Below are 18732 nucleotides of genomic sequence, written 5' to 3' on the forward strand. Positions count from 1 at the left end.
TATCCAAAATATGCTCAAAAATTTAATTTGCCCATTGGAAAAAATCATGCTCAAAAGCCATAAGTCTAAACCTTACTAATGTGTTAAAAAAATTGATGTAGAGTTAAAATTTATGCAATGCAAAAAATTGTATATTTGGACTTTGTTATGCATATATTGTAGGCAACAATGCATGCCTATGTGTAAAAGAAAAGTCGTCAAAATATTATTTAATGAGTCACACATGTATTACAACAATTTAAGCATATATGTGTTTTTTTTTCATATATTTGGCAGACTGCTATAATTTTTTGTTAAGCCACCCTAAGTATAGCTCCCCCCAAAAGCTATCATTACAAATTTCTTGCTATAAATAAGAGTTATTGCAATTTATAACATGAAAGCATGAAAACAATAAATCATTAATTACAATGTTTTCCATACTTTTCTATATTATATATTTTAATATTACCTTCTTTTATCCAGTAAAATAGCATTTATAATGCATGGCTTTAGTATTTACTATACAATAATGACTGTTAAACAAAATAACAGTTGCTTTATTTGGAATTGACCATATTCAATAAATTCATGAAAACTACTATTTCATATCTCTTTACTATTTTATATATTTGTTAACACTAGCATGCATATAGGTTTAATGTTAAGCTGAAATTTTCATTCAGAGGTTTTATACTATTTCTAATAAATAAATATTTATCCAATTTCAATATGATGATTTATTATTATATAAATAAATATTAATTCACACTGAAATGATAAAAATATTTATTTTATAATAATTTAAATTATTTGTTGAATAAATTTATTATGATGATTTCTAGTAACATAAAGTTAAAAATTTGCATATCCATACCACCAAAATAGGAAATGTTGCTAAATTTCAACTTTTTTTTAATACTTTGAAATATTTTACAAGATATTGAGATAATGTTTCACCAATAAAAGATTCTATTACAGTTGCATCACATTTAACAAGTAGTATAGTATTTTTAAAATTTTCAAGACGTTCATATGTTAATTTAAATATTATTATTACTGCATTAATTTAGGAACAATATAGTTACATGTGTTATAGTTATCTGTGGATAATCTATCTAAAGCATTTCCATTACTATTTTTAGAGCATAATGACAATATGTTTACCCATGTAAGAATTTGCATAAATGTTTTAGAATTTTTATATAATTTACTTAATAAAAATATTTTTTATACCTTGAATGCAGCAATATTTGGTTTTCTTAATAGTAGTGTTTATTATATTTAATTAAATTTATCAATTGGAAGTTTATAATTTATAAACTCAAAATTAATCTTATTACATAGATAGTAGAATAAACTAGAATATACTAGGAAGTATTTAGGAAATTTATAAATTATAAACATGTTTATAAACTATTAACCTACATAAATAACAACCGTTAGATAGTAGAATATTCTAAAATATTCAAACATATTTTAGATATATCTCAGTTTACAAAAAAGTCTCACACCAATTTAACTTGTAAGTTTAGCGATTCCTTGCCATTGCTCAGCAATCAAGGAAGGGATCCAGGAAAGCTTATAGAAAACTACACGCTCAGATATATAAATCGGTGTAATGTCCAATGGTGAGGAAATTGTGTAGCAAGCGTTTTATCGATTAATATGGCAATGAATGACACGGGTAAGTGTGATGTTCTCGTAGTCTCGCAGGATTCAGCGAGAGCTGAGATAGTTGGAATGTGTGTCAAGTCTATAATGGACGAGCAAGTCGACATGGATGTGGATCTGGAAGTAGACAATCCAAATCCTGAAGCTCTACATCTGGTGGACATTGAGTTTCTGGTCGAAGATCTGGCTGTAAGCTCCGAAGATCACCCGGTGATCGTCAAGCAGGTCCAGCACTCCTGCGCAATTCAGCCTCGAACTTCTGAAGTGATCAAGGTGCCACTCCAGTTTGCTTACAAGAACGTCAAGCCACCGGGAAACGGTGGACCTGGGAATCCCAGCAGGAGTGGAAGCGCAGGAAGGATTATTCCATTCACGATTCGAGCGAGGGTGAATTGTTTCGAGGTCATCCGTGGGATGTTTGCCATCACCATCTCCAAGCTAAAGCAGTTCCTCACCATTGTCGATGACAAGCTTGGCATTGGAAAGCTCCGCAACTTTGTTCCTCCCACAGGGATGCTCAATGGATCGCGCTTCGTGAGAATCACTCCGGACGAGGTCATGCTCAGCCTTGAAGCTCGAGTCAAGAATGGCAATCCTCTTCCAATCCAGGTATAGACGAGTTCTCTTATTTTTTCTCATGTAAACTTCTGGATTTCCAGCTTGTCTACACGAACGTTTCCATGGAGATGAACAACAAGCTCCTCGATGTGCAGAGGATCGACCACAACATGACGCTCTCGGCTCGATCGTCACGAAAGGTGACGATACCGTACACTTTCTCGCTCAAGGATCACGTGGGTGAGCACGGGGGGCTGGAACCAGGAACAGTGGTGCCGTACTCCGTCAAGCTCGAGTACTGGTTCAAGGAGAACTTCCACGGCATGTACAAGGTTTCGGCTGAAAAGACTGGTGAGCTCCCCGTGCCAGCCAGATCCACCGCCAAGATCCAAGCCGCCTCGTTCAACTTCGACGACCTGGGCCGACCCATCGCCAAAGTTTGCATGAAGCTCGAAAACAGAAACACTTTCAGCATTAAGGTCACCAAGCTCAAGTGTGAGATCATCCGAAACTCGGATGGGATCTGTGCTGCGACAGCGGAGGATGCATTCGTGGAGACGGATCGAGCGATGGAAGTCGAAGCTGGTGGGAATGGCAGCATCTGGATGGTAGCTTCGACCGGGACGAGCGAGGAGATGTTTGGATCGGCGTTATGGGACGTTTTCGCTGGAGACTATAGTCGCTTCACTGTGCTGGCCACAGTGGAGAGCGAGACAAAGTTTGGAAAGATGGTATCTTAAGATCAAACATAACGAAGGAAAATTAAAGAAAGAGGTGTATGCTTCTTAAAGTTTAAAAGATCCGCACGTACTCGGCGGTGGAGGCCCTCGCCGAGTGCGGCAGCCTCCTCGCAAATTATCCACGAGTCCCAAAGGAGGCGCCAAAAAAACTCGACCCAGGTTGGATCCCAGGAAGAAGAAGCTTACCAGGATCCATCTACGACAAGCAAACGCCTCCCGAGCTCAACCGCCGAAGGGCTCCCACACCGTTTATTGGCGGCTTGACCACGACATTTCTAGTACATGTCTCACTTTGGACATTTCAGGAACTTCAAGTCAGTCCCACCTCTCGTATCCTTGAAACTTGGGAGTCTCAAAACTGACAGTGTGGAATAACAAAGACGGGCGGCGTAATCGTGATGAATGCCAGCGACCAAATGACAGAGGCCCAGAAAATCTTGTGAAGGAGTTACTGGAATCCTACTTCGCGCAGACGCAGGTTAGCTTTGCTCCGATTGACTGGGTTGTCCACGGCTGTTTCTCACGACAAACTGCTCTTCGCAGCGGTTAAGACTTGCATAGACGCAGCCGAGGCTGATGGCGTCAGGGCTCCTTTCTGGCGGCAAACACTTGAAGATGTTGACCGAGCATGCCTCCTCTTCGTTCGGTTTTGTTTTGCCCAGAGAATTGCAGGAAAGGATCCAAATGGAGAAGAACTTGGCACATACTGGTTTAACGCCAGCCGACTCAGAAGCGCTTGGAGCGCTTCTTGTGGTCTTCCGCGGCATAACAGTCCGGGCGTTTGAAACTTCGACAAAACTTACAGTCTTGTTCGGGTAAAAAGCTGGAGCCTCTGGCAAAACTGAGTAGAAAATTACCATGTCATCGTCACCAGTAGCCACAGCAACAACAGGTAGTTGCAAAGAAAAGAAAGAAAATCTCTCTTTTTCTCTTTTTAGACAGGAATCATACATGACAATCAAACATTGCAACTAAGCCTCACTATTAGAGCCACTCTGGCAGACATGCCTTGACTTCAAGTGACTTTCGGGCATTCCAGGCGCTCACGGCATCTTTAGTTGACCACTTTGACACTCGTCGCCCCACAAATTTGTGCTAACGCTTAAATAGAGAAGAACTTACCTGGTTCATAAACAAATCTGGCAGGTGTCTCTTCTATGGTGTCCTCCAGCATAGTTGCAGAACTTCTCGCAACACTGTACCAAACTTTTTCCACTCCAAAATGCACATAATTTATGGAGTAGAAAAAGTGATCCTCGACATGCTGCAATGCAAACTCAATACTTTCACACAACAAAACGGATAGAAGAAGCTCACTCACCCAGCAAAACGAGGACAGGCTCATGCCGATGTAAACCCACGGGACAACTACTCCTGACGCCTTCGAAACAAAGAATTGATCCGCGGGCTGTTGCGAAGTTATTAAGGTTCCAGCCTGACTTCTCGTAAGCACCACTTTCTACAGGTCCTGGTTTGGCCATAGGAAATCCAGTCCCAACCTTTGCTGTATCCAAATCCACTATAAATTACCTGTTCATCCGAGTTTAGCAGCTCCAGAAAGTAAAAAAGAAAAGAGAGAGACACTACCTTGACTTGCTCCGTCGGACACTCATTTCGCTCTAGCTCGAGGCTGGATGTGAAAAAAAAAAGGCATTCTAAAACCTCACGAGTGAAAAAACTTTAGAAAGTTACCATGCCATCGTCGTCGGGAGGGCTCTCTTAGATGCAAAACCCTCCCTTCCACGCGCTCTGCTTCATCACCTCCGCAAATAGCACAGGCTCACTCTCATCGTGCTTCCTTTTGCTGTCGGGTAAGGTTGAGTAAAGACTGCCTGTATATCTCACATAGCTCCCTTTTTGCCAACCCCCTCCAAAAGCACATACCTCGCAAGAATGTGTTTTTTGAGAATGCTAAGAATATTCTTGTGTAATAAATTAAAATAAAAAATATCTGGTATAAATTATATAATAATTATATATAGCTATATTATTATAATTATATATTATTATAACTATATCTTAATCCATACAAAATTCACACATATATAAGTATTAGGTTACTTTCTTCTTCATGCATTCTACCTTTGATATAATAGTTAGCTTCTCTTAACATGCATGTTATAATACTCTGGATGCTTCTTCATAAACTCAACTACAACCTTCATGTGGGGTATCTTTTAAGAGATTTCATTATGATAACACACTAAAACCATTGCATAATACCAAGATCACAATGTAATCTAAAAGCATTTCAACCAAGCCTTTGTGCCAGTGAAGAAGTCAAGGATATAACCACTTTCACCCAAAGGCATCACACAACCATGTTTTTAGCTTTTGCAAAAAAGGTTGTTTATAGAAAACATTAAAGATATATTTTTTAGTTGTAATATATGCTTTTAGTGCTTGTTGAGTAGCACCCTTTATCCTCTTCCTTTCCAGCTATGTCTTCCCTTAGATGGGCTTTGTTGATGGTTGCAAGTTATTTCTCTTTGAATTAATTTTGTACATGCATTTATTGTTCCCCTTTTAACACTATAGTAATGCTAAATTTAGCCACTAAGGCCACTTATAGTTTGTAACCCCTATATTTTATCATCCCTATATATGTAGATAAGTGAGGTAAAGTAAAAGGTGATAAAAATGTTATATACAAGGCATTAGTTAGATTTTCTGCATTATTGTATTATTTGTCTTATCCCATTGCAATCCTCTTTAATCTTGGCTTTATTTGTAATGCGGTTCCTAATACCAAGATTAGCACTCAAAATGAAGTTAGAGCTAAATAAAGTCTATTGCAATTTCAATATATTAGTGGCCTCATATAAGAATATAAATACTTCATCAGCTAGTATGGTATAGGCTTTAAACCTAAACTAAAGATAAACACATCTAATAGGGAAGTAGATAATTGTTGCGAATGTAACTTTGGGTATCCAAAGATATTTGTCAGCTAGTCCTTATAGACACTCTCTTCTTACTGCCATGATGCCAAGAGATTAGTATTGCTAGTTCCTTTTATTAGCCTCTTTTGTCCAAGTATTAGTAAATTGGATTTAGCATTTGTACTTGGCCAGATGAGCATGAAGAAAGAATTTCTAAATGTCTATTTAACCAAACATACTTGGCCCACTTTGTTAGTTTTATTTTGCTATGTCTTGCACTAGCTTGGTAAAAACCTTCACGTATTAAGTCTAGGCCCTCAATATCATTATATGATAGCTTACCGTATTTACCAAACACTCTTGCTATCATGCTCTATATGTTGGTTCCATTCTAGATCCATATGTTATTTATAGTAAGTGTCTAGATCTACCCAAGGGGCATATCTACAGAATGTAGAGAGTGTCTTGAACCATATGGTGTTGTTTTCTGCTTCTAGATTTGTGATCTAGCATCATTCTATATTTAGTAAGTTTCACACTTGTCTTAAAGATTAAATCTCGGTACTAAAGGAGGCTTCAGGTGAAAGCCCAAAGCATGTGTTCCTCACGGGGGGGGGGGGGGGGGGGGGGGTGGGTGACACTATTTAGCATGCAAATGCTAGATATGGGGAGTTGATACTCATGGGATTGTAAGTGTATTGGACCCTAGTTTCGTAGTGTAACGAGCTTGGAGTCCAACTCCAAATTTAGGTGTGTTACATTTGGTATCAAAAGAATTATCTCAGTGATTCTTATTCAACTTTTGTCAGATTTTCTAACTCAAGTTGCATATATAGACAACTTGTATATGATTAATTGGATTGTACCATTTGGTAAGAACATTGTATATATATTCAATTACTAATAGAGGTATATATGTAGCTAACAGGATGGTGAAAAGGAACCGTGCTGAATATGTTGAAACTTTTAGATGGGCAAATCAAGAGGATGCTAAAGATGTTGCGGATAAGGCTAAGGCTAAGTTAGAAGAGGAAGAGCCAGATTTTATGGCATTATAGCATACAGCTCAAGAAGTTGAGATCAAGAATTTGCAAAAGGAAATTCGCAAATTGAAGAAGGAGAATAAGAAGAAGAAGAAAGAAGCTAAGGCAGCTAAACTAGTTAAACCTAGGCAACTAGACTCTTCTTTAAGTTCTGAGGACAATGAATTTTTGCAATTGCCCCTAGTTGCACGAGTTTCAAAGTTTAAGCCTTGGAAACCACCCAATTTTAGAGGCATGCGGGACTATTAAGTTTTAGAAAATTAGGTTTACAATATGTAGTGGTAGACATAGATAATTATACGAAAGTTATGTGTACACAATACTTTCTCACCAATCATGCTAAAACTTGGTGGCACCAGGTATATGCTGAAAAAGGGCAGACTAAAAGTTGGACCAAGATGTGGTCTCACATCTATAAGGAATACTTGCTGGACGATCTTGGTATACAAAGCTGCAGCAGTTAAAGCAGTGAGGGGACTTTATACATTACATTAATGTGTTTGCTCAGAAATACATTATGATTGCAAATATGAGTGATGAAAATGCTTAAAGTTATTTCTTAAAAGGTTTAAGTTCACTTTCTCGCAATGAGATTTTGAAGTTTAAATTGAAGATATCCCTAGACTATAAAGAGGTAGCACAACAAGTTACCTTCAGTCACTCACTCATGGAACAATATCAATAGCCGTATGCAACTTAAATAATTAGTGTAAATACTAATTATCAAATATTAAATTAATATAGTCACTTTGAAGGATTTGGAAAGTAATTCCTAAAAGAAAGTTAAAGGAAAAGACTGTCCTCTTGTGGTTCTCCATGATGACTATGAAACATGAAGAAAGAGCTGGTGTGGTAGAGCTTCGATCTCTTTCCAGTTTCACTTCCTCTTGGCAGGCTTCAAGAGCCATATTTCAAGGTGAGACACAATTGCACTGCCTATATGATACTACTAAGCCAAATTCTCACATTTATGATTGAAACAGTGGAGCAGGGAATCAAGATTATTCCATTCACGTTCGAGGCCATCAGTGGAATGTTTGCCATCTCCCAGCTAAAGCAGTTCCTCACCATTGTTGATGACAAGCTTGGCATTGGAAAGCTCCACAGTCCACAGGGATGGATGTAAACTGCTGACACTTCCATGGAGATGAACAACAAGCTCCTCGATGTGCAGAGGACATCAAGCTCTTGGCTCGATATGAAAGGGGACAATACCGTACACTTTTTCAATCAAGGATCCGAGCACAACCGGGAAGCTCGTTCCAAGGCATATACAAGGTTTACAAGATCCAAGCTGCCTAGGTCAACTTCGTCGGTCAACACATTGCCAAAGTTTGCATCAAGCTCGACAATGAAACTCTTTCAGCCAAGGTCGGATGGGATCTGTGCCATGACAACAGAGGGTGGATCGAGTGATGGAAGTCGAAGCTGGATGGCATGGTAGCATCATCAATCGGGATGAGCGAGACTGTAGTCGCTTAACTGTGGCACCAGATGGTGATTTGAAACTACCTATCAAAAAGACGTAAAAAGCGTGCTACTTTTAAATAGGAATAATAAGACTGAAATAAATCAAAATAAAGACATTCACGCCAAATTGTTCAGAAGCTTACGCAGCCTCTCGATCTTGGCATTTGAGTTTTCCAACCTTTGGTCATACTCAACACGCTCAACCCTCGGGTTTAGTTTTTGGCGTTTAGTTCCTTTCTCATTTTCTTCTTCTTCCTCCTCATCTTCTTCGTCCACATCATCTACCCTTTCATCGCTGCTACTCACCTCGTTATGATCTTCATTGCCTGAAAAGAAGTGAATTTTAGCATTGATCACTTTCTTCAACCCGTTTCTACCAACATCGTCCCATGTCTTCGCTCTCTCAACCAATTCTTCAGCAAAATCTTCAGCATCTTCAGCATCTTCAGCATCTTCTTCATCCTCAAAAAGATAAGAATCACCACTTCTCACATGCTTTACTATACTTTCTACCATTTCCTCATTGCCCAGCCAAATTGCAACTTCAGCCAGCTCCTGGTAGTGACCAAACTTTACAAATGCTTTTGACAAGAGTTCCGAGAAGAGCTGTGTCATCTTTTCATCCTTCTTCAAGCCAAACAGCCCCGCTGCTTCTTTCATTCTCACCACTGTCTCTAGTAGACCTAGACCACTACGACAATACATCGATGTCCTCACAACTTCATGGAACTTCTCGTCGAAAGTCAATAGCAGCACAAGCGCAGCAGCACAAGCGCATCATCACTCTTAATTTCACTTAGCCCACCATAGATCTCTTCGAGGTCAACATCCCTGATGAATCTCTTGCTTGCCAAGGCCATTGCAACATCATGACACCCTTCAGACTCAAGCGCCAGAACAATGTCCGCAACACTTCCCAGAAATCTTCTCCTTCCTTCCTGCTGGAGCTCAGCCAGCTTTTCCTTTTTTTTCTCTGGTGAAGTTGGACAGTAACTAGACAAATATCCTCCATGCCTCTCGGGCTTCTCTGCCTCTCTCTCCCACCTGGCCTCATTGACTGTCAGTGTCTTCTCCCAAAACTCTTCGATGCGAGGAAGGCTCTGCTCTCCCCATTTTTTGACTATTTGGACCAAGCACTTAGCAAGTGTGGGTGCCATACCCAAAATCTTCCATGCCTCATCTTCACGTCCACACGTGACGAACAAGCGCAGCAAACGTGTCAAGAACCTGTCGTCCTTGCAGACTTTCTCCGCCAAGAGCTTCTGTGCAAAGACTACAGCAGCCTCCTGCAAGCCACTCTCACTCAGATGCTCAGCAAAGCTTACAATCTCCTCAGGCACCTTATCTTCTTTCTGCAACAGCCCCTCAATCACCACGCTGTAGCATTCATCCCATCCATACTTTTGTACCGCGGCAACCATAGTCTGCGCTGCTGTTTCCATGAGCTTCATCCCCCACTTCTTCATGACCAAGAAGGTTGCGTCTCGAAAGTCGTACTTGATGCAAAACTGTAACAGAATCTCAAAAGGCTTCTTCCAATCAGAATCAGATTTCTGACTTGCCAAGGCAGACAAGTATTGCTCTAAGTACCCACTCGTCCGTCCAGGCTCGCTTTTGTGCTGCTCCTCGAGCCACTTCACTACACTTTCGATGGACTGTGTGTCGCACAGCGCCACGATTTTGCAATCCTTGGGCCACACGACCAGAGCAGCAGTGTGATAGAACGAGTTTATATCACCGCCATCGTTGCCATTGTACGACTCAATCTCTTTCTTGTCTGGTTCGCCGCTGCCAAAAGGATCATCCTCGTCGCTGTCGTCCCTCACAACCTGATTTTCTATAGACAAGCTGCCACTTTTGAGGTGCTCGGGTTTTTTATCGTCTATCGTTGTCCAGTCCTCCACATGGTATTCAGCCTCGAATGAGTCAGAAACATTGTTCGAGATGGTTTCCTTCACAAGCATGCAGAGATGAACTTCCAGAAAGCCAGTGCAGCTCAGCACAAGTGCCGCCACAACGCTGTCGTGTCCCTTGAGCCCCGCAAAGCTCAAGCTGTTTTTCGAGTACTTGTGACCCAGCGGAATCGCGAGGATTGGTGACGAGGTGCCTTTCACTTCCTCGGCCCATTCCTTCAGCTGGCTTTGAACGCTCCCGAGAGCTGACAAGTAGTGTGGAACCTTGCGAGGATCCACATCCACAAACTTTGCGTTGCTCCGTACCAGGCTAAACACTAGGCAGAGCCTTGTTCCACTTGTCACTTCAGCCAGCTTGTGCATGCAGTCGCAGAAAAAAGCCGTCTGAAAGTACCCCGTCCTCGAAGCAGCGCCAGAGAAATCAAAAGTGACACTCTTCTTCCTCCCGTGACGAATCGTCAGATTGCCACCCTCGTGCCCGGACTGCGTTGGAAGCTGCAAGATCATCGTCGCAAACATGCCAACTTCCTTCTCTGTATCCCTGTGAGACTTGAAGTGGCCACCTTGCTCATACAGTAGCAGCTTATACAGTCTCACGTCCAAGCCAAGCGCAGCTGCATCGATCCCCAGCACCTCCATCGCGGGAACAGCCATGTCGAGTACCACCTTTGAAAAAAAGTCTGGGGTTTGGGGGCAACTCACCTTGGATGCCTCCACTTGCCATGCGCGGCGGACGTCGGTGTCGAGCAAAGTTTCCTCGCCCTTTCCATAGGGTGCTTGCTGCGACACGGCCTTGAGCTTGAGAAAGCCATCGTTGGAGAGAGGGAGGGCGAGATCTCCAGCGCCCTCCACTCGCAAGGAGGCGGGCATGGCGAATTTGCTTGCATCAACCTCGCCTCCCGTGGCATACTTTCGGCGGGGAACGGTCGACCACAGTACCTTGAGAAGCGCTTGGTGGTCCATACTTGCACCGCTTGCCCTTGGTAGCTTTCCTATTTATGGTTCGGAAAAGGCGTCGAGTCTATCTATGGAAGCAAGCTTCCCAAATTTGACAAGAGGTGCTGTGGCACTGCTGCTTTCAACATGTACACCAGCCCTGGTCAAGAAACACCTCGTTACTGCTTATGACTTGGACCGGCATGATGGTTTAGTTGATTGCGAGGCCTATCACTATCCTTTTCCTGTTGCAGCTCATCCACTCAGATCTATGTGACATGGGAGTATTGATGACTTTTTTCACAAAGTTGATGTTCGTCTCATGAAGCACAAGAGAGACGTTTTTGCCTACCATCACTTTGGGGAGGCGTTAGTGACTACTGCATATTTGAGGAATTGGCTCCCAACTGCTGCTTTTGCAGTGAAAGCTCCATATTGACCCTTAGAGTTTTTCACAAATTTGTTGGTTATAGAGATGTAGAGTTCTTTATGTTCATGTGATTGAAGATATATTTCCTTTCAAGCAGCCTGAACAATCAACCCTTGCAACATGTTGATGGCTATCCAATAGCAGATGTTCCAGTTCCAGTACCACCGCCACTTATAAATTCACGTCCGCCGCCACCACTGCCTATTCCACCCCATGATGATGGTGATCAGCCTCAATCTCAAAGTGATACTTTTGGATGCACTATTATTGGACATCCCTGTTCTGGCCGTCCACTTCTCAGTTGGCCCGCCTAGGAAACTTAACAGCTATTCAAGTCTAATTCTACTTGATGTTATTTTGCTGAAACTATTCCTGAGCCACAGTCAGTTGATGAAGCATTATCAAGTCCACATACCTCTGCTTGGAGAGCAGCCATGGACTCTGAGTACAACTCTTTAATGCACAGCAACACTTGAGTTTTGGTTTCCAAGCCAGCAGATTGGAAAATTACAAGTACGAAATGGCTCTTTCATGTGAAGTGCAATTCTAACAATCAAATTATTCGCAGGCTTTACACAGATTGTTCAACTTCACCGAGACTTACTCTCGCTAGCATTGGCAGTGCAGCACAACTGGGAAATCCATCAGATGGATGTGTGTACAGTATTTCTCCATGGCGATTTAGATGAAGAGGTTTTTATTTCCCAGCCTGAGGGATTTCCTAAAGCGCCAAGGAAAGTGTGTAAACTTATCAAATCCTTATACAGTTTAAAGCAATCTCCCTAAGCTTGGTTCACCAAGATGGATAGCTTTCTATTCTCTATTGAATGCAGCTGATCAAAATGTTTATTACAAATGCTTTGGTGACTTGCTCATGATATTGGCTCTTTACGTTGATGATTTAATCTTAGACTCCAACTGTTGTAAACCAAGGAAGAAGAGAAAAACTCTATCACTCAGATATCGTCATCGCTATACATACAGAGGTGAGAGTCGTGATTCTCCAGATCCACCACGTGTCACCACGTGTCTCAGCCGTACGGTGATCTCACGGTGATCTCAGATGTACTACATCCTCACACCCCCACTCAGCCGAGATCAGCATGCGAAGGCTGGATCAGAAAAAAGAAACTAATGCTAAACCACTGGGAAACCTATCTCACTCCCCCCACTCAGCCAAGAAAAGCTGAGCTCATGAAAGCAGCATCTTGTGGTGTTGAACAAGAGTAGCAGCATGTTCCAAGGTACCCAAGCTTGCACACAGCCCAGCTTGTATCAGGACCCGTCAGGAACCAGCATCTTGTTCCATGTCCGCCCACTCAAATGTGATCTCTCCATCAGCCTCAAGGCCCTTGCGCACAGCAATTCCCAGGAAGAACAGAAGCCTCTTGGCAGCATCAGAAAATCTCCAGCCCAAGGAACCCTTCCCTTGTAGCAGCAAGGGCATCAGATCGTCTCCAGCGGTAGCAAGCAATGCCACAACCCTTCCAATTCAAATCCAGGCCAGTCTCGATCAAGAACCGCCTCCATTTTAGGGTTGCCTGCACAAGACAAAATAAACAAGAAAATCTCCATCTTGATATTTGCAATTCACAGCCGCTCCAGATCAAGGGGCTCGTCATCTTCCTCCTCTTCCTCCTCCATTCAGCCCAAGATTTAATCCCTGACCTCCGATACCATGTTGTAAACCAAGGAAGAAGAGAAAAACTCTATCGCTCAGATATCGTCATCACTATACATACAGAGGTGAGAGTCGTGACTCTCCAGATCCACCACGTGTCACCACGTGTCTCAGCCGTACGGTGATCTCGGATGTACTATATCCTCACACCAACAATCTGTCTTTCTTCATGAGATTAAATCAGAGATCACATCTCAGTTTGAGATGGATAATATAGGCGAGGTTCAGTATTGTCTCAGCCTTCATATTTCGCGATGAGATAGAGTTCGTGGCTCTCTTTATCTATTTCAGCAGCAATACACTCACGAGGTTTTACAACCCTTTCAGATGCAGGATTCTACTCCAGTTTTGACACCTGATTAATCTTCATCTCTCCTTTGATCAGTCTCCAGAAGTTCCAGTTGATTGTGAAGCCATGCAACATTTTCCTTATCGAGCTGCCATGGTTTATTTATTGGTCTGCACTCATCCAGATGCAGTGGCATTGTTGCCAAGTTTTCTGAGGCACATTGGCAGGCGCTATATTCAAGAGACTTGGTTCTTTGTCCTCACTTACTCTTCTATCCTAGATGCTAGCTTTTGTGGATTTTGTGATGCTGATTGGGCTGGTGATTTTGAGACCAGGAAATATATTGCAGCTTGCTCCACCTATAAGGAAGCAAGCAACATCTCGATCAACCGGAACCTGAGAAAGAGAACACTAAGAAGCACTTACCAATTGTAAGTGAAGAGATATGCAGAAGGTACGGTGAACAAAAATAACTCTAGGATAGTCGAATATCTATAATAATAAGAACGAAGAACCCACACCCCCGCAGCCGTCCGATCCCAGGCCTGGGGCAGCCTCGGAAGCCATGGTTGTCGGCAAGGGGAGGCCAGCCCAGGCTCGGGCCAGGGCCGGTGGCCATGGTTAGCGGGAATATTGGTTCAATGTTGTGGTGGCCAATGGGCGGGATGCACATGTGGCTGGGAAGGGAAGAGGGTGTGGTGACAGGTGTTATGCCATGCACCCCTAGGGCTCCATGGCTGGCTGGAGTTTGAGGCCGCAGCTAGAATCGCTGTGCACATCAAGGAGGGTGGACGCGCTGCTGCTGGAAAAGACCAATGGCTTCTAGCGTGGTAAGAAAAAGTTCCATGTAACTGATTCAGTTTCCTTTCATTAGAGCTATGGCCCTAGTGACTCATGAAACTTTCCTGTAGAGATTTTGGAAGCCACTTCCAATGCACGTAAGTAGAACCGTGCCTGTCACTGGGTCAGGCTTGATACTAAACTGCACTCCCATGAATTCTTTGATGTGTTGCAGCGTCTTGATACCGTAAGAAGAGAGCTTACCGACCCTGACTTTGGAAACATCTTCCGGGCACAGAGCACAGAGGATGAACAGCAACCCCTGTATGGCAAACAGGAAAGTTTGTGAGATCGCCTTCTTTCCTTTCTAGCTTCACAGATAGATACCTGGTGAGTTGAATCTACAACTCCTCCCAGCTTTATCTCCTGTAGCAAGGACATGGCTGCTTGCGTCCCCAGGTCCTCTGGAAGCTGGAGCTCGGATGCTCCTGAATGCGTAGCCACGCACTTGGAGCTTAAAATGCAGCTAGTGGTCGTTTCTGCCACCAGTGAGATCCCATAGCCCGGAGATCTGTGTCATGACAAAGGAAGCAAGATGAAAAAAGTTTACTTTGCAGCACAAAATCATGGAACTTACTTCCCGGACTCCGAACCAGTATAGTGATCAGTAACTGACGAGTGCTTGAGTTCAGGTAAGAAACATATTTCTAGCGCGTCCACCTCTTTGTAAATCACCCAACATTTGCTGGGCAAGTACTCGTATCATCATAACTAAATATACATGATCAAGAGACATATTTTAACAAAAACGATATAAAAAACTTTTAATACAAGTAGTCAGACATATTTATAAACTTACCCTAAGTACGTCTTTTGTTGGTATTTTTGAACGCCGGCTCAGAAGCTGGTCGCGCTTTAAGCGCTTCCTGGGTAATCTCTATCCGTATAGAGCATAATAAAATGATAATGTCAAAACCCTAGGGCGTATACAATATGTTAAAGATTGTTTTAGGGTTCTTGGATGTCGGTGCCTAGCGCCAAGGGCGCTGATGCAAATGCTGCCCAGGGCAACAAGATTTCGCTCAGGAGGATGACGCCCAAAAGGAAGCGATTGGTGTGCGACGAGGACGACGAGGACGAGCCGGTGCAATTCGCGGAGGCGATGAAGCAGAGCGCGTGGAAGGGAGGGTTTTGCATCCAAGAGAGCCCCGCCGGCGATGTTGATACTGCCAAGAATGCCTCTAGCATCGAGGACGAGGTTCGTTTGTGTCTTCGCGAATTTTTTGATCTGGGAAAAGAGAAAAAGAGAAATTTTCTTTCTTTTCGTTGCAGCTCCCTGTTGCTGTGGTTCCCGACGACGATGGCATGGTAACTTTCTAGAATCTTTTTTCTTCTCGCGAGCTTTTAGAATGCGTTTTTCATATCCAGCCTCGGGCGAGAGCGAAATGGCGGCCATACGAGGGTCACGTCCCTCTTTTGCCGGAGGCTCCAGCTTTTTACCCGGACAAGGATGTAAGTTTTGTTCTTTATAGACTCGTACAAAACAATGTGATCGAAGGTTTCACCATGACTAACTAACTTCGTTGGTGACAGGAATTCTCTGATCCGATCAAGTATATCAGCAGCATTCGTCAGGACGCAGAGCCTTATGGCATTTGCCGCATTGTTCCTCCGCGATCGTGGCGTCCTCCGTGCGCTCTGGAAGATGAAGCTCGTTCTGGGACGGTGAAGTTTACCGTTCGCAAGCAGAAGATACACAAGTTGCAGAAAAGAATGCAGCAGTGTAGCAGTGATTCCTCCTCGTCGTCTCCAGTGCCCTTTGGATTCCAGGCAGGGCCTGCTATGTCGCTCCCAGAGTTCAGAGCGTACGCAGAGGCCTTCATGAAGAGCTATTTTACAACTGACGAAGAGCTGACGGCGACCACCGTGGAGGATTTTGAAGGGGAGTACTGGCGTATCGTGGAGTGTCCGACAGAGCAAGTCGAGGTAGTGTCTCTTTCTTTTCTTTCGTTCGTTTTTGTCATCCTGCTAAACTCGGGTGAACAGGTAATTTATGGTGCTGATTTGGATACAGCAAAGGTTGGGACTGGATTTCCTAAGCCCAAACCAGAACCTGTACAAAATGGTGCTTACGAGAAGTCAGGCTGGAACCTTAATAACTTTGCAAGAGCCCCCGGATCGATGCTTTGTTTCGAAGACGCAGAGATTTCAGGAGTAGTTGTCCCGTGGGTTTACATCGGCATGAGCCTGTCCTCGTTTTGCTGGGTGAGTGAGCTTCTATCGTTTTTGTTTATGTGAAAATATCGAGTTTGCATTGCAGCATGTCGAGGATCACTTTCTCTACTCCATAAATTATTTGCATTTTGGAGGGGAGAAAGTTTGGTACGGAGTTCCGAGAGGCTCTGCAACCATGCTGGAGGACACCATGAAGAGACACCTGCCAGATTTGTTCATGGACCAGCCAGATCTTTTGCAGAAGCTGGTAAGTTCTTCTCTATTCAAGCGCATTGCTTTCTAATCTGTAATCAAATTTGAAAAACTAACAGGTAACACAGTTCTCGCCATCAATTCTCAAAGACGAGAAAGTTCCCGTTTATAGAGCAGTACAGCGTCCTGGTGACTTTGTAGTTACGTTTCCACGGGCATATCACTGTGGTTTTAGCACGGGTTTCAATTGTGCTGAAGCGGTTAACTTTGCTCCGATGGACTGGCTTGTCCACGGGCAAGCCGCTGTCGAGCTCTACCAAAAGTTCCGGCGGAAAACGACTGTTTCTCACGACAAACTGCTCTTCGCAGCGGTTAAGGCTTGCATAGACGCAGCCAAGACTGATGGCGTCAGGGCTCCTTTCTGGCGGCAAACACTAGAAGATGTCGACCGACTGAGCACGCTGATGAAAGCATGTAAGGTGAGTATCTGCTCTTTGTTCGTTTTTGTTTTGATCTCACTGTCGAGAGAATTGCAGGCAAGGATCCAAACGGAGCACTCTAGAAGAACTTGGCGGGACGATATCAAGTCCCGGAAAATGGACGCTGACTTTGATCATACAGAAGAAAGGGAATGTTTGCACTGTCACTATGACTTGCATTTGTCCGCAGTCTCCTGCGACTGTAGCCCCGGACGGTTCGCGTGTTTGGAGCACGTCGACTTGTTGTGCAAGTGTCCGAAAGAAAGCAAGTACGGTCTTTACCGGTATGATCTCTCAGAGCTATACGGCTTCCAGACGGCACTGGAGAAGCTGCTGAAAGACATAACGGAGAAAGGCGAGTGCCTTGTGGATGCCAGTGGCGGCGGCTCAGTAATGTCAGTTCCTTCCAAGCACATCGCCTCAGTCGCTTCGGCTCGATGTAACAAGGACTCGGGAAGTAGTTCCGAAAAGAAAGCGATGGACTCGAAAGTCAAGGCAACGCCGGGAAAAGACTGTCCTCTTGTGGTTCTCAGCGACGATGACGACTACGAAACAAACTTCGTGAAGAAAGAGGTTGAAGACGAAAAGAATGTTTTGGAGGAGCCTGTAGAAATCGCAACGCCGGCCCTCAAGCTAGAACTTCTCGACGTGGGGACACTGTCGGCAGCAGGCTGGTGCAGTAAAGCTTCGATCTTTCCTCCAGGTAAATCACTCGAGTTCTTGTTTTGCTTGTTCTCACTTCCTCTCGGCAGGCTTCAAGAGCCGAGTTCTTTATTACAACTTCTTGAACTTGTCCCAGCCATCGCATTATGTATCCGAGATCGTCGACTGTGGTGCCGAGGAGCCATATTTCAAGGTGAGACACACTGCCTATGCGACACTACTAAGCCCGAGTTGAATTCTCACAGGTATCACTCGAGAATTCGCCGCACACTTTCGTGGACGTGTCGGCTGATCTCTGCTGGCGAGCCATCCAGCGGCGGCTCAACTTCGAGATACACTCAAAGCGGAAGCTGGGAAATTTCAGCGTTCCCCGAGAAAGGCCGGTGGAAGAAATAAGCGGCATCGCCATGTTTGGCTTGAGCGACCCCGCGATCAAAAAGGTATTTTGATTGATCGAAAGCTCTCCTCTCACACTCGTTCGTTCTCAGGTAGTGGAAGCGCTGGATAAGAGGCACGTATGCCGAGCTTACTGGGAGAAAACTTTCTCGACGGAACTAGATTCTCTCGCGCTACTGAGAAATCTATTCCTAAAGGGAGACAAGGACGAGCTATGGGCGCTACACAAAGTCTTGGGCGCTGAGTGGGGGAAAGATATGTGGAAGCAATGCTTTCAAGCGCTGGCTGACGTTCTCGAAGGCCTCCTGGAAAGATCGGTCAGGAAATAAAGTGGAATGGAACACCTTTAAATTATTCGTCGCATACGAAATAATGATTCGTCGGATATTCGT

At 43.7% G+C, this 18732-nt stretch overlaps 3 protein-coding genes across 4 annotated transcripts; 2 read left to right on the plus strand and 1 right to left on the minus strand.

Annotated features, from left to right (window-relative positions):
* Nucleotides 1-1630: 1630 nt before the first annotated feature.
* On the plus strand, nucleotides 1631-2982 carry LOC9657759. Of its 2 annotated transcripts, XM_024661900.1 has the most exons (3): nucleotides 1631-1666; nucleotides 1735-2262; nucleotides 2313-2982. In XM_024661900.1, the coding sequence occupies exons 1-3, from the start codon at nucleotides 1658-1660 to the stop codon at nucleotides 2949-2951; spliced, it is 1176 nt and encodes a 391-aa protein (XP_024517668.1). In that variant the 5' UTR covers nucleotides 1631-1657; the 3' UTR covers nucleotides 2952-2982. The 2 variants fall into 2 exon arrangements, with proteins under 2 accessions (XP_024517668.1, XP_024517667.1); XM_024661899.1 differs by having other exon boundaries at nucleotides 1639-2262.
* An 11505-nt stretch (nucleotides 2983-14487) lies between these two features.
* Nucleotides 14488-15026, minus strand: LOC9657761 (probable RNA 3'-terminal phosphate cyclase-like protein). Its single transcript, XM_002988100.2, has 3 exons — nucleotides 15013-15026; nucleotides 14763-14946; nucleotides 14488-14697 (listed from the first exon to the last, which is right to left on the minus strand). The coding sequence occupies exons 2-3, from the start codon at nucleotides 14814-14816 to the stop codon at nucleotides 14488-14490; spliced, it is 264 nt and encodes an 87-aa protein (XP_002988146.2). The 5' UTR covers nucleotides 14817-14946; nucleotides 15013-15026.
* Nucleotides 15027-15378: 352 nt separating this feature from the next.
* LOC9657762 (putative lysine-specific demethylase JMJ16) lies at nucleotides 15379-18694 on the plus strand. The gene is made up of 11 exons (XM_024661894.1): nucleotides 15379-15633; nucleotides 15708-15743; nucleotides 15804-15887; nucleotides 15969-16361; nucleotides 16422-16640; nucleotides 16696-16857; nucleotides 16922-17281; nucleotides 17339-17984; nucleotides 18034-18137; nucleotides 18190-18384; nucleotides 18433-18694. Exons 1-11 carry the CDS (start codon nucleotides 15397-15399, stop codon nucleotides 18667-18669), a joined length of 2673 nt encoding a protein of 890 aa, XP_024517662.1. The 5' UTR covers nucleotides 15379-15396; the 3' UTR covers nucleotides 18670-18694.
* The last annotated feature ends 38 nt before the right edge of the window (nucleotides 18695-18732 follow it).

This window comes from Selaginella moellendorffii, unplaced genomic scaffold, assembly GCF_000143415.4.
Source record: "Selaginella moellendorffii unplaced genomic scaffold, v1.0 SELMOscaffold_86, whole genome shotgun sequence".
NCBI classification, from domain to species: Eukaryota; Viridiplantae; Streptophyta; class Lycopodiopsida; order Selaginellales; family Selaginellaceae; genus Selaginella; species Selaginella moellendorffii.